Here is a 27,533-nt window from a genome sequence, read left to right as displayed (position 1 = left end):
TGTAATATTTTTTACTACAGAAATGACATTATTGTATAGTTTTTAATAATTACAGTTAAAGTCACATACCATAAGGTTCTTGATTTTTTTTCTTACATCTTTTCTTTAATCAAATAATCTTCTATAATGTCATAAATGACAGGAATCCAGTATCTGGGTTTACCGTGAGATATGTAGTTAACATTAGTTTTTTCGGTATGGAAACCCAGAAATGGAATCCTGAAAAGCCCCTTAAGTTTGCCTGAGCTGTCTAATGCAATACAACAAATATAGAATCGGCACATGGACTGCACAGACATTCACTCTGCAGCCTATTTCCATATTCCCCACTCCCTCTTACATAAGCTGTGCTATTCACAACTCTGGCCACCAGCCAGCTTGTCCTCAGAGAACCCCCACTGGGGGGATTGTCAGTTGTGAGGTCACAGGATACTGTAAAGCATGCTGAGAAGCTGCACACTGTACAGCTATGGCCAAAAGTGTTGCATCACCCTAAAGAATTAACTCATTTTGCTTCATAAAGTTGAATGAAACCTGCTGAGTAATGTTACGTTAACATATTGAATTACACACCGCTTTGTAGTTTTCCACAAAACGATAAACTGATAGAAAATGAAAAATGTGACATTTCGAAATCTAACATGAACTATGTACTACTTTTATGGCTTCCAGTAGACTTTTGCGATATCATTTTGTAGGTACTTTGATTACAGGATGTTAACGAAAAATCAAAATGATGTTCAAATCAGGGTTTTTTTTATGATGTTATGTTTTTATTAAAATTCTAGGTGATGCTAAACACTTGGCCATAGCTGTACTCTGAACTCACAAACAAGGAATCAGAATGCAATTGGTAAAGAACCATAGATAAAGGCACTTGAGAATTAGTTTAAAGTTAAAACTTTATTCTAATAAATAAAATGTGTTAATATTAAAATCAGATGTGCTTGTTTTGTTGCAGTTGCACATGCTTGCATACCCAACCAAGCAATCCTCCCACTGCACAAAAGAGTTAGGAATGTCTGTGCAGACAGTTACTGAGCTGGATGTATAAACATTATTTCAGTCTATTTCGCATTAGGTTTACAGGTAGACAGTCATGTGCACTTCAAGCTCAATCCAAGCATTTAAAAAACAAAACATCTTAAAATAAAAATCATATTTGTGAATATAACAAAACGTTGTACAAAAACATATATTAGAATCAACTTCTGATTAATGGACTCAGGAGTATTGTAATAGTTTTTGTAGCGTTCTCCCCAGCTGTAGTTTCTCTCCCGGTTTGCTGTCAGGAATCATGCCGCCGCTCCTTTCTGCGGTCAGTTCCAGCGAAGGACGCCTCTCCCGCACCAGCCGCAGTCCGTCCTGGGTCACGTTCCGACAGAAATCCACCTGGACTGACTGAAGACTGCGCCCGTGCCTCACCAGGGCCTGCAGAGTGCAGTCAGTGAGCCGCACGCAGTTCTCCAGGCGTAGGATCCGCAGCCTGGGGCAGCTCTGCAGGAGCAGCGTGACGTCATGGTCTGTGACGTGACCACATCCCGACAGGGTCAGAGACAACAGGCTGGGACACCTGGAGGAAGACACAACAACAGAGTTCCTATTTTCTTTTTTTTTTTTCTTCTTTTTTTTTAAATAATTATTTTACCCCCTCTTTTTATTTGAAATGGCATATTTGACTACTTAGCCAAAGTATTTTAAGGGTTTCTGAAGCGAGATAAGATGAACTACCATGTTGACTTTCCTTCCAAACCCGCATCTAATCCAAGTATGCTATCCAGCACTCCATGTTGCAGTTCCTATACTGGCGAGACTCTAGGGACCCCTGTTTCTAGCAGTTATTTAGAGTTCTATAATAGTCTTGACTAATGTAATAGGTTGATGCTGAACTATCATTAGATATGTAAAATATATATTTATCTGAAAACCCTTTTATGGTATAGGTAGAAAAAAAACACTTGGAAGGTTTTGTTTTGGTGTTTGGTGCCACCTAGTGAACGAATGTTGCAATTGCTCTATTATTATTAAAAAAAAAAAAAAAAAAAAAAAACCAGGACCAAAAGATTGCCAACAGCAATAGGAGAGATAATGTTATTAAAAAATAACAAGAGATAACACAGTGGACTTTTAAAAGCCCTGTTTATCAGTCTATTTATGGAAAATGTATTGTGAAAGACATTTAGAAGAGACTATATCTGTGTATTTCACCATTTAATTGCTGATAATTTTTTAGTTAGCATATTTAGATTGAACCCCCATGTAACAAATCCTGGAATCCAAGCTGTAGTGGTTTTAAAGCAATGTCAGGGAGTTTTCAATAGCAGCTGTAGAATAGTCTATGGAAGAATTGAAGTTTCTCACACTTTTCATCTCTGCAGACCTGGGTTCAAAGACCTGCAGGACTGGGCTGCCTTTCAAAGGGATTTCAAAAGTGACTACTCCTTTAAGAGCTGAAAAGCAGCACTTCAGGAAATGCCTGCATTAAAGGGCTGCAGTAAGTGAGAGGTTATTCTGGGAAAGGTGTTGTCTGAGTGACCATTTCAAAACCGTCATTAAGACTGAAGTAAAGAATGAACACAGAATTAGTGCAGGGATCAAACAACCCTTATTGAGGTTTTATGAAGTACCCAACCTCATCCCAAACCTCTGCTACTGTGTTAGCAATTGTTAATAACAGCAACTTGTGAATGAATAACTAAGAAGAGCTCTCTAGGTTAATAATAACTATGGCAAAACCAATTTTCGTACCACTCTTTACCATAAGTTTATTTTCACTTTAACTTGGGTGAAGTCAATGCCTTACAAACTCCACTGCTATTACGTAATATTGCCATTGCAATCAGTAATAATAAAACCTGGCTTTGAGGCTACCTCAGTAAAAAGATCACATCACTTCCTAAGGCAATGTAAAGTCCCCTTCAAGATTAAAGACAACTCTGTATTCAGTATTTATCTCCCAACGTATCAAGCCTGTTAACTTACTTCTCTAATAAGACCAAAATACTGTTTTCTTAAACCTGTATGCAACACAATGTAACCCAATTGCCTGTTTGATAAATCAAAACAGTAATTTAAAACAATTTGCAATATGGTTTGTTAAATGAAATTCAAATGCACCTTAATAAAGGACCAGCTTACTAGGCTGCTAACATGCACAAATAACATTTAAAAAGTGCACCTACTTGTTGCGAACTTTGCCTAAGAAGTCACTGACGGTGCTTTCATGCTTGCTGCAGATGTCTTTCTGGAATGTGGTTTTCACCCAGTCCTCAATGTTGCACACTTTCACCCGGCTGGAGTGCCAGCACACAGACAGATACCGCAGGGCTGAGCCCAGCACAAAGTTGTCCCTCTTCAGCTCAGAGGGCGAGTGAAAGTTCAATAAAGTCCACAGAGCCGGGTCAAGGAAAACTTGGCGCAGGTCATGGCACGTTTCAGAGAATTGTTTCCGGCTCTCCTTGTCCAGGAAGGAGAATAAGTGTACGAGGCACTCTCTGTTAAGATCTGTGATGTGCATCGCTAGAAGTGTTCAGCAGGCCTCAACTAGCTGAGGAAGCCTGGTGATAGAGTACAACAGTGAGGGCAGCAGCCAGCTGTGCAGTGCAGTTGGTTGTGCATGTCTTTGCCTCACTATCAGTTCAAGAGTCTCTTGCACATATATGGCTGAGGAATGGTGTTTATTTTGGGATGTGTGGAAGTGTGAACCACGCAGCTGCACCAGCCCTGCCAATCAGTCTGCAAGGCAAGGCCCAGAAAGCAATGTGTACTACAGTAGGATTAATTCAAATCCTTAGGCCTTTTGTAATCGGCAGTGATTTGGCATATCTTTCATAAAGCTAAAATGTTATAGAGATAATGGAATCAGTCACATCAAAGTGCCAGAGACACACCACTTAAAGCTAAAATGCATTTAGCAGAAGTTACTGTGAAGGAAAAACAGCTGTTATGTTACAACATTTTACTACAAGTGACAAACATGTTATACTATGTTAATTATTTCACCTTTAAAAGAACTAACAGAGGGTACATTTGCAGAAATGTTACATTCTTATTCTTATACTGCTATCAATATTCTAGATAACTTATGTGTTCATTCTCTAACGGTAGTTTCAGCTGCAGGCCTCTTTGAATCCTTCTTGTCAATCTGTAAACAAAACATGTTCCTTAGTGCCTTCAGCAGCTATGTCAGCTGAAGAACAGTGAAAATGAGACAATTCACAACAAATAATCATAATCTTTGGAAATTTAATGAAAATGTATTTCTTTAGAAATCATTTATAATTAATTTTCACATTAAGTTGAAACAATAGCAAGGAGGCTCCCCTTGTGAGGGGAACAAGCTGTAAGTTGCTATGTGTGAGGCTGCAGGCTGAGCAACAGCTGTTCTTCCTGCTACCCACACAATGGCAAAGAGCAGTCTGTTCACTAGGACAGCCTGTTCCAAGCTGGCATGTGAGGTTTAGGCATGGATGTTCCAAATCCTGTAGTGTGACTGTGCCTGGGAGCATGATTGGTAAAATAACGGGTTTCTTAACAATATATTGATTTCAATGCTTTCATTATATTTTCTTAACTTATACTAGCGTTAGCACAGAACCCGGAAAATCTTTTGGTTCTTGTTTTCTAAAATTTAGCTTAGGCAGCAAATGACAAAAAGATCCTGAACACAGGAATGGGTGGACTAGTGAGAATGTTTCTAATGCTACCAAGAGGAAAGACAGTGTATTATAAAGCCTTGACTATGACTTCTTTAATTTTCTTACTTCCTATTTTTAATAGATTAAAAGGACTAAAGTGCTTTGTCCTTGTTACCCAACTAAGCAGAAGCTTTCTTTCATCAACAGAGTGCTATTTGATGAACCTGCATATGCCGAATTAGAGTAACAAAAAGCACAGCACACATTAATAAACAAAAAGAAAATGGATTTTAAAGCTTTGGTAACTGAAAAAAAATTAAATGCAAGCTGTTCAAGTCAATTACTATATAATTCAACCAACAAGGTCCAGGATAACAAAAGGTAGAATTGCCTTTGCAAAGCTGCGCTCTGTGTGGAAGTCCTCAATGTACAGCAGAAAAACCAAGCTCAGGCTCTACACCAGTGATGTTCTTTCTGTCCTTCTCTATGGAGCAGAGTGCTGGCGAACAGCAAAGCAAGATGTCCAGAAACTTTCAAGCTTCCACAAGATGTGCCTAAGAGAGTTATTTAGCATACACTGGCCTGATACCATCTCTAATGCCAGACTGCACCTCCTAACAGGCCAAGAGGACCAACATCACCAACATACAGACGAAGAACAAGGCTTGGTCATGTCTTCCGTATGCCAGATTTTATCCCAGCCAAGACAGCACTCCGACGGACCCTGGAGAGAAAGCAGAGAGCACCCCAAAACTACATGGAGACGAACCACTGAAGTGGAACTCTCCACTGCCCACTTAACCTGGGGGACAGCTGCCAAAACAGCGCAGGACAGAAGAGGGAGGCAGGAAACCGTGCAAGCCTTATGTGCCACCTGGCACGAAGAGGATGAATGAAATGAATGAATAAACATACAAAAAAAAAAAAGTGTTAAACTAATCCCCTCAACTAATGGGGCCTGATCAAAATGACCCAGACAAGATTTTAAATAACCATTGATGCTTTGTATCATGCATGCTGATGTCTTAGGATTTAAGGTACTTTTAAGGTGAATTTTGTCATTTCACAGCTATGGTTAAGTGTTAAACATGGAAGGGAGGTTCCCTATATGCAGTACAGTGTGTTATTTATGCTGCTGGACTGGGGATGCCAGTTCTGTGCAGAATCACAAGTTTCTGAGCAAATCAGTAGATTTCTACTCAAAAGGTACAGATCACAAGCTTGCGATCTGTTCAGGCAACTGTTTAAAACAGATTCAATGTCAAAACAACAGTTAAAAGTTTTTATTTGCTACTGTACACATCTCCCCACTGTGGTTACACAGGTAATCAAACACTAAGGTTGTTTACACATTTTTGTAAGTTTTATTTTAGTTTTACAAAAAACTTAAAAGTTTGAATTTATGGAGTGAAAACCTTGATGATAAATCTCATGCATGCCAGCTGTAGAGTTTAAACAATACAAATGCATTGAAAACCTTGATGATAAATCTCATGCATGCCAGCTGTAGAGTTTAAACAATACAAATGCATTGAAAACCTTGATGATAAATCTCGTGCATGCCAGCTGTAGAGTTTAAACAATACAAATGCATTGAAAACCTTGATGATAAATCTCGTGCATGCCAGCTGTAGAGTTTAAACAATACAAATGCATTGAAAACCTTGATGATAAATCTTGTGCATGCAAGCTGTAGAGTTTAAACAACACAAATGCATTCATCAAAAAAAAAAAAAAAAAAAAAAAAATGTTGTACATTTTCTGAATTTTTAGCTTTGCAACTCTGGACAAGACAGGACTACAGCTCTGTAGAAGGAAAGATCAGCTTGTGCAACATCAGTGCAGAACAGGTTTGAGAGGTCAGCGTCAGTCTGATGAAAAGCTCTCATTTCACATGACACAAGGGCTCTGCCACTCATTTGGCATCATGTCTTCCCTCACTTGTGGTGGAGGGTTGTGTGTAACACCATAGGTTTATTCATTATATACACTTTATATATTACAGTGTGTGTGTGTATTTAATAGAATAGCTTATTAGCAATCATTAGTCTTTGTTGCAATTTATTGCAAGGCAGTTTATAGATTGTGTGTGTGTACGTAATACCTTCTAACTACTTTTTTCGTCTCTTTATATAGAATATCCTACTTAAGTATCGTATGTGGGATCGAGTATACAAACACACACACACGTAAACTATACAAGTACAATATGCAGAATTCATATTTCCGAATAACATTGAACAAAGTGACCACACAACCAATCATTAACATTGTACTTTACTAACAGTGAAACAGTACATTAACTAATATACATACATACCATTATTGTAATGCAGCTATTACAGCACGTAAGAGAACCAGCATTAAACAGGCGATTCAAAAACGAAATGATTCAGAGGCGGATCGTGTCAGTTACAATTCTGGAACGCAGAGAGAGAACAAAAAAATAACAAAAGTGTTTTAAACTGTTCAAATGAGTGCATACAGCATCAAGTTATCCGATTCAAGTTACAGAAGTGCTGAGGTGCATGGCTTCACATTACATGGGTGCTTCTAACTCACGTTAAACTTTTTCCTTGTAGAGTAGCTCTCTTTCACATGCAGTACACACACACATACACATCATGCCAATGCCACATTCATTCTAAGCCAAGGTTAGTGTGCTAAAGCAAACCTATATCCTTAAAAGAGTAAGCAGCTTTTTTTTTTGGTGTTTGCAATCATTACATTGCTTCAATACTGAAATCATTTTTATGTAATTCTGCCTTTGACCTTACGCTTGTCTGGAGAATCCTAAATGCTTGGAGTATCCCCATTCCATTCAAATAATGTGACACGAGACCCACCACTTAGGATTTTCCTGACAAGCTCAAAACAAGGTAAAAGGCAGCTACTGAGAAATTATAACTCATTATTGGAACTCATACATAAATGTTTAAAAAAAAAAAAAAAATTTAATTATATTTGAAGCTACTTAATCTTTACCCTTGGATATGGCCATGGGATGGGACTACCATTTAATGACCATTAATATGACAAATCTTTAAATGCATTCTTGTTAGGTTTGCTTTTAAGCTACCTTTTGCAATACTGTGGCTTCAGTAAAAATATATACACAACATAATATTTGGTCACAATCAGAAAAAAAAGGCAAAAAACAAACACACTTTCAGTTTTCTTTTAAAATGGACCTTAACTATCACAAAATGTGCACAAGCTTTTGAGACTGCAGTACATATGACCTTTCATCAGATGAAAATGGAGAAAGTTATAATAATAATAATAATAATAATAATAATAATAATAGAACAAGGTATGAAAAAAGAAACCTGGAATACAACTGCAAACTGGACTGTTGCAACAAACCCTAATACACGGTTCACAGCACATCATGTGGTTAGGGTCCCACGAGTCAGCAGCAGATACTTCATGTAAATAGTGAAACACAAGCCAGGGCCAATTTATCCGGTCTTTACAATTTACTATCAATAAAAGATGACCTCCGATCAGGCTCTGAAACGCCTCTTTCCATGCTGTTAACCTGTTACTTACAGATCATCTTTTAAGAATTATCCAGTGAAAGCTTTGATACAGGCAATAGATGATGGAATCTAGGCAGATATTAATGCTTCAACACAATTTATCGTCTTGTAAACCTCCAAATGCCTTTATAAAATCTATGTTCCCCCATACACGTGCTGGCTGCTGCTTTAAACTGCAAGTTTCCAGAAATAAAAATAGTAATTTTGTTATTATGGAAATACCTGGACTACAAAACTTAAAATATACTGTTTTTTGTAAAATATTAAGGCAATTAATCCCTGGTCCTATTTGCAGGTCTAGATTGCTGTAGTTAATACCAAAATGGCTTGAAAGATTTTTACAGCTTCACAAAATCAAAACTACCATTGAATGATTATACATCAATTAACTAACTTTCTAATATTTTAACAAACTAAAATATATATATAGATTTTTGGTCTGCGCTTAAAATGGCCAAAGATGGTCATCTTAGAACTATAATATGCTGTACAGAGTACTGAACAAAGTCAAGTGGTTGCAATTAATTGTTCAACCCCACAAATCAATATACTGGCCGGCATTAAATGGCATAACCCGGTGTGAAACACAGTAACATAAATCAAAATCTTCCTCTTTACATACTAGAAAGGCCATATAAGACAAGTGAAGAAAGTAAGCTTGGATTAAAAACAGAGGACAGGTGTTACGAAGAAATACTAGACCGTCTGCCACAATTTGGAGATAATACAATTAAAATAAAATCAGAAATGTATGGTTTTACAACATTGGAATGTTCCTTCAAGTTTTCAGACAAGTGTAAAGTAAACAGACTACTCCACATCACGCAGTTATTGCTGACATTATATCTGAAGTCACAAATTTGGTGATAACAGTGCTGATTACTGTGTTTTTGGGTTAAGATAATTACAGTGATTAAGATAAGTACATAATCACTGAGGAGATCGCCTACAGCACTAATCTTTCCTATAAAAGACAGACAGCTATTTTGATATACATAGGAGAACCAGATGGTCAAGAAACAGAAAACAAGTGATTACTCCACAGACCAGATCCACACAGCATTGAGCAGCAATATCAGAAACACTGTTCTTGTGAACAAAAGAGACATTCAACTTTGAACTGGGTCCGACAATGGCCAAAAATCATATTCCATACCATTTTTTAAATTTGGATGATAATGGGGTGCATAATTCAAATGTCAATAAAATAATTTGCTACTCCACTTGAACACCATTTGAAATTACAAAATAACTAAAAGTTTGTTTGATTTACAGACACAACTTAAGATTGATATGTCTTGATTTCCACTAAAAACCAAACAAATACACAAATGATTATATATGAAAATCATTTGGTCATCAAAAAGAGAAGGGATTGAGGACCATTGCATTCAGCATTTGGCATTTCCTTCTGAATTATTCTACTGTGTTCTGCATGTTTTAATTCTAAACACTTGTCATTGTAAATAGTCACAGTAAAACAGTTAAACGGATCACAAAAGTCAGTGGTGGTACAAAATGAATGATACAAAAATTTAAATAATAATTAATTAAACTGCAATAAGATCATTTTAAAAGGCCTACAATATGCTGGATGTTCTGAGCACATTTAAGTTTGTAACTATTTACCAGCACAGGTGCTACATAAAAGCATATGTTTAGCCCAATGTAACCTGATAAATTTACTAAATACTATTTCTTTTAAGATCAGGATTAAGTGCCGGTTATGCACTTAACAGCATAACTGTCACTCTTATAACAAATGGCAAAATACTGGCTACAGAAAGCTTTTTTCTCTGTTTTTTTTTTGCAATTAAAACTTAATACATTTTCATCTTTTCTTGTGCAAATTTGCTCCTGAATCTAATGATTTCACAGGCTCATCCAAGAAAATTAATTCTCCTGGCTATCTATTATGCCAAGCTTATGTGGTGATTTTTTTTTTTTTTTTAACAGAATCAGAACCCATATTATAGCAGAAATAATGATACTTTAAGAATCAGCTACATTAGTATTTGTGGGGAAAAAAAAAGTCATTTTACATTTCAAAAACACAAAAGATAAGCAGTGCCACCTAGAGTATATTATGCATTCATCTACAGGACACTTATTTGATTCAGTTATGGTGTGAATTTGAAATAGAATTTGAACCCAAATAAAATGTGTGCAGTTTATTTGAACAATATTGGACTGAATAGCACCTTTTCAAACATAAAATGCATTTATGAAAATGGTACCAAAACCCAAAGTTTAGTTTAACAATGCTGGCTGTATGTTCAAGCACAGATATTTCAGGTTAAATTCAGTTCCGGAGTCTCTGAAAATGTTTCTTCAGTGTGTTATCTTGTTAATTAAGCAATGCATTATATTACACTGAGAGACATCTCACATGTGCATTTTTAAACATCACCAAATACAACTGATAAACTCATACAAGAACTACAGTACCTGAAAAAAAAAAAAAAGTTCCCATTTCACATGTAATTGTATTTTTGGAGTCAGATTTCACAATTCATGTACTGTATATGTAACAAATGCTTACAGTAATGGTTTTCACAATAATTGAGGACGATTTCAAAAAACAAAGAGTGGCAGTTTCAGCTTGTGTGAGTCTTACATAATAGGTTCCTCCTTTGTGAAGATCCTTTATTTCTCCAAGAGAAGGGTTAAGCATTCCCAACATAAAACTTTACCTTTGAAATCTAATACAAATGCAAAATGAGCCACACAAAGAGGAATGTAACACAGAGCAACAAAAAAGGCAAACATATATATATATATATATATATATATATATATATATATATATATATATATATATATATATAATCTAAAAAGTGAAAATAAAAGCAGCAGTTACATTTTACCGAGGTTCTCTGATAAAAAAAAAAAAAAAAAAAATTCTGTTTAAAAGAAAACAAAAAAAAATAGCACTTGGACAACAAACTCAAATTCACAACAGTAATTTGAAAAATAAAATAAAATAAAAAGTGCATGATGAAAATGAAGTCTTGAATCAAGTGTTGATGGAAAAATTGGAATAGTTGTGCATTGTCAGAATGCTTCAGTACATAAAAGGGTTAAGAGAGTGAGCGAGAGACAGACAGACAGGGAGAGAGAGGTATTAAAGTTTGGAGTCCGATGCGGATTTGGTCTGGCGTTCTATATAGAACAGGATGTAAGCCTTGGCCTTCACCACCGTCTCCTCGTCGGTGAGCGTGACCGTGCTGTCGTTGAAATGGTACCAGCGCCCCTCGTGGGTTGCATATGCTGTGTAATGTCCAGAACCAACACTAAACAGAAAGAGAAAAAGGAACAATAAAAAAAACAACACTTCATTAAGCCAATTGCCTCAACGTCCAGGAGCTTGACAGAGGACGTCAGTGAGGACACAGTTAAAAGTACTTTTTCTTGTAAATTTATTTTTAAACAGTATCACAAAAAGGCAGCAACAGTAAGAATGACAAAGTCAAAAGCTTTATACACAGTAAGCAGTAAATATTCAAGCCCCGTAATTCTCTATAAAATTGTTATTTTAGTACCAGCTGTTTAAATGTGTTACTGCCACAGAAATAAGTACAGTAAAATCTGCCTTAGCGACCACCTCTGAAGAGAGACTACATGTCACGAGTCACTGCTTGCAGAGGCCTGTTGGAAAACATGGATCGAGAATTGATTAGCAGTTTGCTATGCATGTGGACTGGCAGAGCTATACTGGTGTTCTTTTCTGAAAAGAGACTAATATTGCAGATAGCAGACTTTGGTTCAAATTGCATGTACTGCTAACAATTGATAAGAGACCTTGCGTCTACAAGCTTCTTGCCCAACATTGACTGCAAGCTAACAAGATAACAATGCTGTGGACCAGAAGGGGGGCCAGGCTCTAAGACTTCAGAGAGATCCAAAGAGATAATGCCACTGGAATCAAAGGGTCTCAAGAGGATAACAAAAGCCAGATGTATGGACCTTTTTGGCACCAAGTTACATCAAGGCCACTGAACCTTTTTCCTCTATTATTTAACTGTGAACAACCTCCTGCGACCAGCGACCATATTTTCTTACTCCCATCCACAGCAATAAACCTGTAGAAGAAACCACTCTCCGCTTATCAGCTTGGTGTTACTTTGAAGTTTCCAGCTAAAAAAAATTCTCTTTTGCTCGTTACAGTTTCCGCATTACTGCCTCTGAACTCCCGTAAAACATTATTTCTGTGCCTGAAGCTAAGAATATGATTAAAAAGACATATTGCCATTCAAAGGGGAAACAGACTTTGAGCTGTTCAACAACGCAGAAGAGGTGGTAGAAATACTCCTATCATCGCAGAAGCAGACAAGAATAAGTGACTTTCAAATAAATACAGGTAACTGTAGATTGAAACCAAACTAATTTTTGAAAGAACATTTTGGTCTTTAATAACTGTATAATTTATCTTTAGGCTTCACAGTCTAGAAAATAACCAATAACTATAACTAATGAAAAGAAGCAAATACAGGAGCATATGACTCAGAAAACACATTCTGTTCGTAAAATTATGAGCTACATACCCTGATCCGTGATGCACAACCACAGCTGCAAGTTCGTAAAGGCAACTTTCTGGGATGCTGTTTTCAGGCTAGAATTCAGGGATTTAAAAATGGGAGAGAATTATTGCTTCAGGTATGAAACCATTAAAAAGGCAGAGTACTCCTGTCATATTAAATCTGCTGTATAAAATGATGAGCCATTATGTATACAAACCTCCAATAAGTAGCACTTCATGTCTAGACCTCGCAGTGGAAATTCTACATACGTGTCTACCTTGTTTCTGAGATACGCGGTCCAGTGAAATCTTTTCAAATGCAAGCAGAACACCTAAAAGAAATAAGAAAAAAAAAAAAAGTAAAGAAACCAAGAAATCAGAGTCTGTGCTTACTTCCACTTAGCTTTTCTTTTTATCCTACATTTCAGTAACTGCTGGTACATAAATCCCCAATTAGGGAAAGGTAACCAATCAACATGTGTCTTAATTCTGCTCATTTTATTCCCTCTCACCGCTCACACCTTTGGTAGCTTCTGAATCCAGAATTTTTTCGTGGACTTCTGACGTTTTTTGCATTTGTGGCACATGTACAGCTCCGTTTCATCAAGTTCCTCCAGATCTGTGAAACTGCGCAGGCAGTCTGAAACATGGAAACCGTGACAATAATTTCAGTCAATGGTAAAATCACATGTTAATAAAGACCACTTGTCCGTACAAGACCCGCTCCACGATTTCAGAAGACCGTTTTCAGAAGATCCCTTGAGTGGTCATAATAAACATGTTTTACAGTTCCAATAACCTACAGGAACTTAATCTAACTTCTCCCTTCATTTCTTGCAATGCTCATTTAAAGTTTGAATTAAACAGCTGGTGGTCATTTGGCCTTGTATAGAAATGTGAAGCACAGATGTACCCAAAGATTAGAGATGGATATAATTACATGTAGTCCTTACCTCGCAGAGTGCAAATTGGTCCACTTTCTTGGTTCTTTGTTCGTTTGTTCCTAAACTGGCTTGGAATATCTAACGAAAGATCTAAAAAAGTAATTTTAAAAACTTGGTTATTTATTTTACTGTTGTCATTTGTAAAGAAAAAGTCCATTACGAATTTGCAAGAAGAAAAAAATATATATATCATATTGAAATACTTACCAAGGAATGGATCAAACTTTCTAGATTCGGTCCCACATATCAAACAATTCACTTCATTCTGAAGAATACCTCCGAATATTGATGTCACAACTGTAGAAGTCCCATTTCTAAAACAAAAGAACCCCAGTATTAAAGCCACTTGTAACAATTTTATGCTGCAAACTTCTTAATGTCAAAACCAGCCATCAACAGTCACTAACGACTAAGCACGTTCTTTCAATGGATCAATATTTGCTTATACAGCGTCTGGATATTTCCCCAATGTAAAAGTAATATTAATACCGACAACAGAACCAAGGATATCCAGGTATAAATATTCTATAATGCATACAAATCTGTAAGTTTCCTAGCTAAACCTAAATAAGGGTTAAATACATGATGTATGCATTTGTAGCCTGCCCAGATGACTGGATACATACATGCAGCACTTGCCCCCTACAGACAGCATTGCTCCCTCCTGTGGAATCGTGGAGCGGGAAACTCCATTGCATTCTCCCTGAAGCTCCAAGTGAAGATGGTCCAGAAGGTACCGCATGAACTCATGAGCATCCTGCTGCTGGTATCCCCTGGTAACAACAAACAAAACACAAAGTCTGTCAATTTACACAAAACGACTACTAGCTTTCTGATATACTTTAAATTGGTAGAATAATCCACCCTTATGACATTATAAAAATTAATGTATTAATACAGAGTATGTGAACTTCATGTCCCATCCTGTCATGGCCATATTGACAAAGCATTTACCCCACTGCTAAGTTTGCACACTTTCCTTTTAATGAAACACACACTGCTAATGTTACAGAACTAGCAAGTTTATTTATTTATTTTTTTTCAAAAATTGTTATCTTTAGAAAAAAGGCAGGTTACTTAGCATTGTGGTAAATGCTTTGTGCATTAGGCCTAAAATGGCTGAAGAATCACTCTATATTGAATTTTCTAAATGAAGAAATTAGAATATGTAAAACAAAAATGTAATTGGTGCAGTACTTGCAGTATGAAATTGAACTGGATTATTGAAATTAATCATTTTTATTGGTATAAAAAGAAGGTGCGTGTGTGTGTGTGTGTGTGTGTTAATAAACCCATTCTAACATAGGGAGAGAGATGCAACATGTACACAAACATTTCTGAACACTGTACCTGAAATTTGGCATGATTTTCCAAATAACATAAAATAAGGATTCAGGACTGAATGCGGTTTGACTTCCCTGCCACAAAGCACACAGTGTCTTCCGGAACTCTTCTACAAGGGAGCTGTTTAGGAGGAAGAGAGAACAGAAATGAAAATGCATTGTGGTCAAATCTTAAGCATCAAGGGTCAGGTATCAGATCATGGACATTCATGGCATCTATTAATGGACACATGTATATTTAGAAAAAAGCTGCTTTATGCTGTGTGGTTAAAAAAAAAACATATCGTTAGTGCTGACAATTCAGAATAACGACATGCTACAGGGACACCAATTTATTTTATGTTTAAAAAAAAAAAAAAAAAAGAAAAAAACCCTGCCGGAATTTGATTTAAGTTGTGTTGAACTACAACTGACACTTTTTATGATCAGGTATAGTGTGAACTGTGATAAACGCAACGTCCAGTACTCCCCTTTCAAAACTGACAACACTAACCCCCACGAATTTTGATAAAACTTAATAGGACCTTACACACTGTTGTCCCCCAGACTCCTCGTGTGGTACATTCTTCTACCTGCAGTTTTCCCACTGCGCAACTCCACAGCCGGCAGCTCCTTGAAATAGCAGCAGAACTGTTGAATATTACTGAAAAACATAACATAGCTATTTTGAGAAGAAAAAAATTACCTATGTGGTTAAACAACAAAACTATACATTTTTTAAAAAAAGGTGGCTGAACTGGTTTGAAAAAGTCAGGAGTATTTTACAATTTGTGTTTTGCTTCTTGAGATCTGACAGAGTGTGAATGATTTACAGGCTGTTACTGCAGGTTGGACTGTAGCAGGGACACGTCTCTGAAAGAGAGTAGCAATCAGCTTGAGGAAATTAAATGTCAACCAGGTCTGGGGTTTTTTTTTTTTTTGGGCACATCACTCCAAACTCTGGAATAGAGTGTGAATACTTGAATAACTTAAACAACCAACCATAATGTCCACAACAATAAAAGAAGCACTGCAGATTTTACAGCAGAATCGTTACAACTCAGCTTCAGAGTCTCTATTATGAAACATCCATGCATTGCACATTAACACATCTTTTTCAACACTCTCTAAGCAAAGTGCTGGGTCATGGCCAAAAGTGAAACATTCAGTTTTAGACTAAAGCTGCTGCTGCTGCTTGTGCCCAGGCAACCCAGCAAAGCACAGTTGGCGTGATGCATAGTTTCTGAAGTTCCTCTACAATACTACATTACAGTAAGTACAGTAATGTCTTCATTTAACAAATTTACAAGCAGTAATTCAAACATTTTAAAATGTATAAAAGAAACATTACAGTTGAAATATTTGCAGGTTGGAAGATGTGCTTTTCTACATGAAAGCACTGGATTAAGAACTCCTATGGTGAACCGCAATGCTCACTGAAGCACAGCAATGATGCAGGAATGGCTGATTACCTGAGGGACTGGAGAATGGCATTCATAAAGCACGTGTTTCCCAGATTACGAAGGCCAGTAGCACACAGAGCAGAGGAACTACCCTTTAAAGAAAACACACAACCTTGTTAAGAATCACAAGAGAAAAAAACAAGACTGCCATTTTAAATAAACCTGTTACTGCATGAATGAAAACCACATTTATATATCATTTAAAAACCTATTTTACAACGTTTCTGCTTGGGTCTGAGCAGTAGACTCTAGGGACCACTGATTTGTGGTGCCTGCTTGATTTTACAATTAATATTTGAAACCCACAAGGCAACTCAGTATAACAAAATAAAAACAATGAATATCCTGCTGCATTGTATTCTGGAAAATGAATCAGCACAGCCCCAGTACTTCTACAAAGATATCTTTTGTCTACTACTAACTGATTTAAATGAAACAATGCGAAGACAATTTCTTCTTCAAATTTGCTGAAAAACTACCCCACCCACTTGAAAGCAGATACTGCAAAACAGGAAATATCTGCAGCAACTTAATTTTGCGAATGTCTCACTATGGACATTTACAGCAACAACTGTAAACTATACATATTTTATATATACGTTATGGACCGTTGCTGAAATCGGGCAGTTGCCGTAATGCCCGGGCAGTTGGCGAAGTGCCCAGCTGCAGCAGGGAGATGCCGAATTAGCTTCGAATTTTATGTAATTTTGGCATCTGCCTGAGCAGTTCGTCAACTGCCGACAGCCACCCGGGCTGATGGTGAAGAAAGCACTTCTAGTTTGTTTTACTCATTAAAATGCACCCGGACCAAGACAAAACCCGCTGAACCGAGCCTTTAAAAGGACCCCTAAAACCGGTACCAATCGACTCCTCCTTGCCCCACAGCTTAGATAGAAACAAGGTAACCTTGCAAGACTGACGCAAGGCAGCCCGAATTCTCTTTGCACGTGGTGCTGAAAGAACAGCTCTCCCGAATCAAGTCCGATCAAGTAGTGGGGTCTATTTCATTTTCTTTCAACATCATTATTTTTCCTATGGAAGAGTCCTAGTGCCAATGAAAAAAAAAAAAAAAGTAAAATCTCCTAATTAGGACTTTATCTCCCATGTAGGACTTTTTCTCCTAATTCTTTTAATCTCCTAATTAGGAGATAAAATGCCCTAATTAGGTGATGCAAAGTCCAACGTAGGAGATAAAAAGTCCTACATATGATTTTTTTTAAAAAATTGGAACTAGGACGCTTCCATATTTTTCATACTTTGGTATGGCTTTAGAATTTCTGTATTATTTAGTATTTCGTGAACCTTTAACTGCCCGGCAGTGTACCAATTTAAATAATAAAAGCTCACTGAACTCTGTTGTTACATGTATTTTCTTTCTTTGGTTTTCGTGGCTGCAATGTTGCAAATTTAAAGGCTTTAACAATGTTGCAATGACAAGTTGTAATGCTGCACACTATGTGGTGAATAAGATGCAGAGGCAAATGTCTAATTGTCTGAGATCTGATGTCAACTAATGTTAGACATGAAATGATATTGTTTGAATGGTAAAAAAATATTTTCTACAGAACGAAAACTAAACTTTTTATAAGAGAACGTTTTCTTCAGAGTCAAATTGTCATTCATATTTCTAAATAAGAAAAATACAAAAACTTTATGCTGTTGATTAATTAATATTGCTATGATAAATTAGTTTTGGCACTGCGTTCTTCCTGAGTTTCAGGTAACTATTTAAGTGTGTGGCTTTTACACTTTTAAAGTTAACTGATTATTAGTCTCTTGCTGATATTGAATGATCTCTCATTCAAACAACGCAACTCTGCTCAGAAATCTGTATTGTATTACTGCAATAAGAATAAAATAAAACATTGTTACCCAATCTAAAATATAGAGCCGGGGTATTACAGCTTTAACTGAATGTTTGTTCGAGATGCTGTAGGTTAAAGTCTGCAGAATAATACTTACATTGACTTTCAGTAGTTTATTGTTGAGGGATGAACTTTCCAATAGTTTTCTTTTTCTGTGTCTATCCACACTGAAGCCAGAGCTGCATTATCAAAGAGAAAAGAAGAACAAAAAAAAAAGTGTGAATTCTTGGGGGTTACATTGAGTGTAAAAAAAACATACAAAGTAGTTCAAGAAATATTCATGGATATTCAAGAACTGAACTAAATTACTGTCTCTCTACTTATTATTCTGATCTAATCTTATTAACCTGTAAACTTGCTTTCATAAACCCCCAAGATTTACATACTTTTAATAAGTTGTGCTACATAATGTCCTTTTTGATATTCATCCTAACTGGATAAGCAGTTATTTAGATATAAAAAAAACTTTGGTACAAACAGACTGCCTCCATGAACCCCCAGATTTTGATACACTTCTAAAGGTCCTTATGAAGTGTTATCACAATTGGACAAGCAAAGGGAACACACCAAGTACGGGCTACTATGCAATCATGTTTTCTTTGTAATTTAAGATTTTTATTCAATAATCGTTTGATTATTGTTAAGTCAGAATAAATTGTCGGTAAACGTGTTCATTTCCAAGACCACATGCCTGGAGTAAAACTATTTGTAGGGAAGAGGGTGTAACATTCTCCAATAACTAGAACCATCATATTTCTCGTGGATGGAAAACTTAAAAAAAAAAAAAAAAAAAAAAAAAAAAAAAGCTCCCTAATATGCATCCCTCATTACTAAGTAGGCAAGCATTGAGCAATTATACATTCAGAATCCTGATGCCTAGAAGCAAAATTGTTGCAAGACAATTCTCTTTTTATTTTAATTTGTTCCAAGATATAAGACACAGGCTTCCATTGTACACCACAAATTCAATCCTACCGTTCGAAAGAAAAATTATTGATCAGTAAAACACGTGTTCATACCAGCGAGTCCTCAGAGACAATAACACATGTACTGAGTGCTTGCAAATCCTGCAATAGCTGTATGGTTCAACAGAAGACTTTTTCCCCCCTGGGCTCTTTGTACCTTTAATATCAACACATTACACATTGATTTTAAGTAATGGACTGGGGTAGGCATGTGCTTTATTTAATTCAGCTATCGGTTAGATCCAGGTGGCATAATTCTCTTTATCTACAGTAATGGGAAAGAAAGAAATTCAAATGTCCCCCTTTTCTGTAAAACAGAAGTTTGTAACATGGATTATTTGCTGTTAATCACAATGCAGTGTAAACTAATCTTTTTCAGAGTTGTTATTGCAATCTTCTTCTGTATCTCTGTACTTACTTTTCCAAGTTTTGTAGATGTTCTCTGACCTTCTGCACCAGGCCCATCTTGGTGTCGTTGACAACAAAATCATCACATCTGTAGCTGAAAGGACAAAGTTTCTCTGCATTAGTGAATTATTACACCAATCTATTAACAATTAAAGCTTGAAAATACTATAAAATGTAATTAAGGGTTAATCACAGTTACACATTCTGTAATCCTGTCCCAACCCTAGAATTCTCAGTGTTACGTTTTCTGTAATATTTAACACTATGGCACCATCTCTTGATTATTTTAAAATGTAGCCTACATAGAACACAAAACAGAGAAAAAGTTAACAATGTAGGCTTGTTGCTACTGTAAGCCTTAATGAACATGTTTGGATTGGTTTCTGTTACCCACTCATTCCTTCCACAGAGTATAAAAATAAAAGCTGCTGAACCTTCAAGAAAATGTACCTCAAAGAAAACTGTGAAAGTCTGATAAAAGAAGATATATTCAACCGATCTTAAAACATGGTGGCTCTAACTGCTGTTTAAATTATCAATAAACGGCCCAATAAAATAATCAAAACATTCCGGTTCATATATAGTCTCTCTGTCTGCAAAAAATAATGATTGGAATTCTGGGTTTTTAGATCAATAGAATAGACCTCAAGGTGTCTCTGTATTCAGACCTGTAGGTCTGAAATAGCAATCCCAGTATCAAACAAGAAATATCAATATGGAAAATAAAGAACTGCAAGTATAATGCTCATTAATCACATGAAATCTGAATTACTTGTACGATTATTACATTTTTGAACTGTTCTTGTTCCTGGCTTGGAAAACTGAACAGCTGATTATCAGCCGATCACAGTGATCATTATGCAGAACAGCCTTTCTTCTGTATGTCTGTAGGGAGTTTACTTCAAACACTGCAAGCATATGGAATCACTATGTAAAGAACAAAAATCTTATCCAGTGCTTTGAATTCCCTCCAGCTTTTCATGCCTGATGCAGAGGGGCTCCTGCAGTGGTTTTCAGTCACAAATTCCACACAAAACAGTGGAATCCACAAAGGAACATGAGCTATGTAAAACGAGAACGAATCTGCTGCTGCAATTCAATCCTCATCTTTAAAAAAAAAAAAAAAAAAAAAAAAAAAGGCACATTCCTAAAACCTGTAGGAAACAAAGCACTTCCAGTTTTAAAGTGACTTGAATGAAAAAGTAGCCGCTGGCAAGGTGGAGGCCACTTCCTATACAAACCACACTTCCCTGTATAACATGCTGTTGTGCAATCAAAAGAAATCCAGTTCCTATAAAGAAAGATTTCAACTTATTTTAAAAGCAGAGGTTCCATTATTTTCAGCGTAGGGGAAATTTATTAACAGAGCTTTTTGAAAACATACTTGCAAAACATTTTCCACATCCATATTAATTAAAAGTTTGTTTACCAATATGCTATGTTCTCATCCTTAACCTAAACTTTGTTTCTTTTATTAATTGGGAATTTTACTAAACTTGATTACAAGCAACTGAAAAAGGGGCTTGAAACTCACAATAACACTGCACCCAGTCCTGGATTTCAAACTATCTTCAATTAAAAATATTATTTAAATGCTCATGCTCGGGTTTCTGTGACAGTTTATGAATTACGAGACCTTTGGTCTCGTAATTTATAACGTCACAAAAACCGTGGATGAAATTATTTTCTTGCAACTCAGTGAAGCGCATTCATGCATCTATCTATATTGTAACAAGGTATAGCAGGTTGCAAACACCAACATGAACAGTTTTTGCAAACTCTAACAAATCTACCCAAACTACTTTGGCCTCAGTGCTGCAAGTTTTATAACGGCTCTTTTGAGGGCAGGCCACTTAATACTGTCTTGATATGGGTTATTCATTCAAGTCCTGCATACAACAGAAATTCCACTTAAAACTAGAACTGTATTTCAGAGGAATGTGGCCATTGTGACACACACTGGGATTTTCCATCATGCTTCTGTCAATTCCTTGACAGCTCGCTTCACCTCTTTGTTAAAGTACAGTTAGCACACAGAGACAGCAAGCTGCTTCTACATACCAATATGTGCTATAGCTACTGCAATCCATACACACAGCATGCTGTGGCTTCTCCTTGTCGTGTTTTTCAGATTTCTTGTAATTGCTGGCTTGAATCTGCGAGTCTTCAAAATGCTTCTTTGCATGTCCATTTACGTATCTTAAAATGAAATGAATGAATACATAAATAAATAAATAAATACAAGCCTGAAAAAGCATTATCATTTATTTTCATATCAAGTTCACCAATTGTCCACAATTTTGTTGAGAAAGCTACCTTAAAACAATATCCAAGATATGATATGAAACACTGAAATGATATGGTGCATTTTCCTTTCTCAAGCCTTTCACCTACCTTCCACACTGCACACTTGAACATGTTAAACACACCCACGGGCTTTTGTTTGAGCGGCAAACTGAAAGAGAGGACACAATAAGATGTCATGTACAAATCTGACACGTAGGTGAGTAAAAGAGTACACTACACCCCCGGAAGAGCTGCCAATACAAAACAAGAAGCGTCTATCATGAGAAGCTGTTCTCTAGATGTGTGTAAAACTCATTACATACATTCTGGCCCCTCCAGAAAATATCTCAATTGCCGGTTAGAAGTATATTCAAGACTACATTAAATGTTAGGTTTAATAGAGAGGGTTATCAATTTCGAGTTACTAACTATAGGACTAATACTTTTGATCAACAGTTCATCGGTTTATACCAAAATGCAATCCGAAAGGACTTTAAAAGGCAATGAGAAAATTCAAGGCAGTTACCAAGTTCATCCTGTTGTGTGACAAACAGACATACAGGATCAGTGCATAAGTAGGGCCCTATGAAATCCACGTTGCACAGAAAACGGACGGAATCGATTAATTCAGAGAAAAAAAAAATTAGGCACCCGAGGACATAACCACAAAATCAGTCTAAAACAAACAAAATATATATGTATATATTTTAAAAGTTACATTGAAATTGCATGGTGTTTAAATGACAAGAGGCTTCAAGAAACACACATCATGGGAATGCATGAAACAAATATTTTTGCACCTCTCAGCCACCATATACAACCGTGGTTTTAACTGTAAAAAAGGACTGCCTCTTGTGCCACTTCACTTGCTAGCTACCGTTCTCGCTTGGGGGAAAACGACTACCTAGAAGTTATTCTGAGCAGATAGTACTGTAATGACTACTGCAGAATGTAGGGTCTAGTTGCTGCATTTTTTTCTCTAAAGTTCTCATTAAAACCGTTTAGAAAGGTTTTTTGTGTCATATTTTGTCATGAATTTCTAGCTTTATCACTGTCAATGTATCAAACACTTGTGGTTATAAAAAAAACAAAATTACAGAAAAATCGAAATCAGGAAAGAATACAAGAATTCAAAATAATAAAAACAGATTTCATAGGACCTTACATAAGGATTCACAATTTGAAGGAGAACCCTAAAAAGAAAGTTTCGCTAGATGTCATGTGGATAGACAGCTTGTACTTCTATCTGAAGGGGATATTAGTCACAGTTTTTTGACAGTTATTACTTGTTCATTCAGCAGTCAACACAGTTTGTTGCCAAGATATATCAAGCAAATTGGAAGAGACAAACGTCTCTTGAGCATCTACTCGTGTAAAAAAAAACACTTGGCTTTATTGTTGCAGAGAGGGACATTGGCTTAAAAATGATTGCTGCAGAAATTGGTCGAGGATGAGTCCACACTAAACCAGCTGGCACCCTAGCAGAGATGTAGTAGGCTGACCATACTGGCAGCACCGCGCCATATGCCCAATCATTTCTATTCATCTAGAAAACAGAAGCTAGAGAAGAGCCACCTATAATGCATACAGCAAGCTTGCATCAAAAGCCTCATTTTCAGCTGGTACACTGAAATTCTTTTTTTTTCTGGTAACACTGGTAGCGCTGATGACAACCCAATTCTGAGTCTGCTTTAGCGAAAATGAGTTTGAATGAAAATTAAACAGGGGTCATGAAGGCATGGTTGCTGTCTGATGAGAACAATTTTACTTGTGTTAGGGTTACTTAACTGAAGTAATTCTGATATCAGGGCTACTACCTGACCAGAGTCTTTGAGGCACTGCTCATACTGAATGAGACTGAGAGGGGGGAGTCTATTTTAGTTTATTCTCCACCCCCGACAGGATAAAGAGATTGATCTTTGTGCATGGAACCCACTCAGACAACATGCATCCGAAATAGCCGTTGCCAAGGAACAGTTAATTCTCTTGCATGCAGTGCTCTTTGTAGAGCAGCTGAAAGCTTAGAAGTGGCTGTAATGAACGTGTTCTCACCTTTCTCTTAACAGACACACACACACTGGCCATCATGCAGTATCACACCATGGTGTGATGTGATGGAACAAGGGAAATAGAATAGAGGCAGACTGTACAGTACAGTACAAGGGCAGATATTAAGGTTCAGAATTCTCTTTTGTATACCATATGCATGACTCCAGCAGTTACTTTGTCTATAAAAAAAAGGGCTAAGAATAAAGGCAATCCTGCATATTTATAACCAATGAATTCTAAATATAATGTGCACTGGGGTTTTCAGAGACGAGTTAATCCTATCATTACCATACAGTACATCCCTGAATATTTATTTGATCTGTTAAGTCAACATGAATAATTTAACAGCAAGTCTGTTCCCCCAACCATGCACACTTTCAAATGAACTTGACCAGAACAGAAATTAAACACAGGGTGAATTGAGGCTGTACATGCAACTGTAGTCTACACGACCAGCTTTTGTAAAGTCAGATCTTTTAAACCAAAGTTCAAAATTATGGAGCAAACCGTATCCTTATAGCCTCAAGTGAAACAATATTAAATGCATGCTTTACCATTGTATTTAAAAAATGAACATCCTGGAATGTAAGCCATCATGAGTGCTATTTATTTACGTAGAAAACTGTTCAACATTTTAACATTTATGGAAAATACTTTGAATATCCAATATGAAAAGAAATGTCTTGCACTGTACTGGTTACAACAATTTTCTGGCCAATGCATATCAACCTAATGCAGCTGCTGGACTATCTCTATAGCAACATTATGCAGTGCAAGTGGGGCTCATATACTAAGCTTCTGTGACAGGAAAAAAAATGCATACTGTTAACATAGCCTAAAGGCGGTACTGTTCCCTAAATTGCTTACCAGAAACAAATGTAGTTCAGATTTCGCCTCGTGTAAAAGCTGGATACAAATCAAGCTATTTTCAGTTTTTACCCCTAAAAGTACTCTAAATTACTCAAATAGCAAATCAAAGCTGCTACATTTATTAGCCAGCTGGCAAGAGCAAAACATACGAATAACAGTGCAACGTAGTACCAAAGATCTGGTGTGGCAATGCTTTGTTTGGACTTTTTGCAAAACGGTTATATGTGGCTGTTCGCACTTGAATGCTAAAAGACACAGTGAGCCAGATTGACTTAATTGCTCCAGTGCACAGCTTGCACCACTTTGTAGGGGGTATGTGGCTTTGTCAGTCCAGGAGCCGACTGCTGCTTTGTTCTTTTTCAACAGTTTATGACAATTGCACACAGGAAAACAGAAAGACCAATGGGCTGCCCCACGCCTGGCTTTTCCAAACGATAGTTTTTTATATAAAATAAAAAAAAGGAAACAAACATTGAAGCAGACCTCATTCTTAATTTTCTGTCATACACTCTTAGTAATAGCAACTCACTTTAACACAGTGAATCAATTCACAAGATCTAGAACAGTGGTGGATGTTAATACCACTGCCATTCACATCAATAGTAATAATTAAAAAAAAGTTTTTCCAAACTGATGTGGTACTGTACTGTGCTTAAGCGAATGGGTATATAATTATAGCCCAGCTACAAAGGGGGTATTTTAATACTTCAAAATTCCTTGCAAGATGACAGATTACTAATGTTCGTTCAGGCCGCATGTATAATTTGTCACTTTTGCCAACTCTGCTGACTGCAAAGAACAAGAAATCCAAGGCTACGTTTGGCACTGAGCACCAACTGAACTCAGCCCTATTTATATTCAATATCCTCAGTGGTGACCAGCTGTAAAGCAGAGACCCTACTGCTCATTCACCAGGCTCAAGCTGATGACATCAATGCAAAGGGTTATGTCCAGAAAGGAATACTCAGGGAGTGGAGAGCTGTACAACAAAGAGCAGGCAATTTCGTATTTCACTGGAAACTATCATTTTGCCAGTTAAAAGTTTGATATATTTCCTGGACTTTGTCACATTAAAAAAAAATAAAACGGCAGTATTTGAATTTGTCAAATGCTTGCTTTTATGAAAACAACATTTAAAGGTTATGCTTTTCGGCAAACGTACAGATGCAGTATGTAATCCTGGTGACAATTAGCGACTACACAGTCTCATTGGAGGTCTTGGATCTCCAACAAACACCTACACACCTGGATGTGATGAGCATTATGCACTTTCTATTTTCCTGAACAAACTTTAAACAGAAAAAAAGACACACGTCACCCACTAACTTCAGGGAAAAAAAAAAAAAAAGCTCAAAGCCTGAATTGTCAATTGCGCCACTTGACACATTAATTTAATGTGTTTATGTGTGCCAATGTCATAGTTACTGAAGATAACTGTTATGAAATATGGTAGTTGTGGTTATTCCACAAGAACAGTGTAGCACGAATTTGAAGCGCCAAGTCATGGAAATAAGACACCCCATGTGACACACATCTTAAGTCGTTTGTTAAATTCACCTTAGGCGATGCTAAAATGCAATTACTTTGCCCACATCCACAGTAGACACACAGAAGAATGTAAACGCAAACCATTTCTTAAATTGCTTAAGTTAGCATTAATTTTGACCTCGGGTCACTTTTTTTTTTTTTTAAATACATTTTCAATTTCACGACTAGTTATTAGTAGAAAAATAACCCGAGTTAACCTGTTTTATGTGACGGCATAATGATAAAATGAAGTTATCTGTACAGTGGATAAATTAATAATAACGCAAATTCAAAACTGTTTACACAGTACCACTGTTGGCACACGCACGTACAAACATCTGTTCCCTGGCATTCAGTTTTCAGTGTAGTACTTGCAGTAAACAAACACAGGAAGTATTTTAATATAAGACTACAGGCCTCGTCCCAGAACCTGCGGGGTTTCCTGCTCCGTCTAACCGAACCGTTTTCCGTATCAAGGCTGAAGACTTACCGCTGCAGCACCAGGACGAGGGCGACCCGTTCGGGAACTGAGTGGAATCCGGAGCGATGCAGACGCTGGAGTTTAGGTGCGGACACTCCATCACATCAGAGCAGGGAATATTGACTGGGGCAAGGGAACGAGGGGTTACAACTTGGATAGTCCGGGAGTGCAGATACCCCGTATATAAGCGTTTCTCTCACTCTACGTGCCCGACTGTTCTGGCTATCTCTTTCTTCCTTTATTTACAGAGCATTCAGATACAGCAAACTGCGGCCATCTTTTTTTTTTATACAGCGTCTTTAAAAAAAAAAAAAAAAAAAAAAAAAAAAGACTCCAGGTTCAGAACCGATAAAACGCCAATCCGTGTCTTCGATGTAACCTAAATAAAGATCCAATCCGTTTCGTTGCAATCCAGAGGAAATATGCAAAACCGCTGTCAAACATACTTCAATAACGTCACTTCCTTTAAAAATAGATGTTGATACCAAACAGAAAAAAAATATCTCGAAAACAAACTGCCGTTTGGTTGCACGCGATAGTCATACCTATGTGTAGTGTAACTGCAGTAAAAGGGTGTAACGTTTGTAAAACACTTTTAGTGAGCCCATTTGTTTGAAAAAAATATAAAGTATGCAGTATGTTTCTGTATTCCTAC

General features: G+C 36.8%; 2 protein-coding genes across 2 annotated transcripts; both read right to left on the bottom strand.

Annotated features, from left to right (window-relative positions):
- Nucleotides 1-884: 884 nt before the first annotated feature.
- Nucleotides 885-10,955, bottom strand: LOC131700561 (F-box and leucine-rich protein 22-like). Its single transcript, XM_058998576.1, has 3 exons — nt 6,958-10,955; nt 3,183-5,361; nt 885-1,573 (listed from the first exon to the last, which is right to left on the bottom strand). The coding sequence occupies exons 2-3, from the start codon at nt 3,515-3,517 to the stop codon at nt 1,225-1,227; spliced, it is 684 nt and encodes a 227-aa protein (XP_058854559.1). The 5' UTR covers nt 3,518-5,361; nt 6,958-10,955; the 3' UTR covers nt 885-1,224.
- A 104-nt stretch (nt 10,956-11,059) lies between these two features.
- usp3 (ubiquitin specific peptidase 3) lies at nt 11,060-27,167 on the bottom strand. The gene is made up of 15 exons (XM_034048192.3): nt 26,888-27,167; nt 22,060-22,120; nt 21,727-21,864; nt 19,676-19,759; nt 18,390-18,471; nt 16,437-16,519; nt 15,515-15,628; nt 14,993-15,106; nt 14,269-14,415; nt 13,850-13,956; nt 13,652-13,732; nt 13,220-13,338; nt 12,917-13,030; nt 12,724-12,791; nt 11,060-11,472 (listed from the first exon to the last, which is right to left on the bottom strand). Exons 1-15 carry the CDS (start codon nt 26,976-26,978, stop codon nt 11,304-11,306), a joined length of 1,572 nt encoding a protein of 523 aa, XP_033904083.1. The 5' UTR covers nt 26,979-27,167; the 3' UTR covers nt 11,060-11,303.
- Nucleotides 27,168-27,533: the final 366 nt, after the last annotated feature.

The sequence above is a fragment of the Acipenser ruthenus genome, chromosome 24, assembly GCF_902713425.1.
Source record: "Acipenser ruthenus chromosome 24, fAciRut3.2 maternal haplotype, whole genome shotgun sequence".
NCBI classification, from domain to species: domain Eukaryota; kingdom Metazoa; phylum Chordata; class Actinopteri; order Acipenseriformes; family Acipenseridae; genus Acipenser; species Acipenser ruthenus.
Note: the sequence above shows the minus strand (reverse complement) of the source record. Positions and strands in the feature narration are given on the sequence as shown.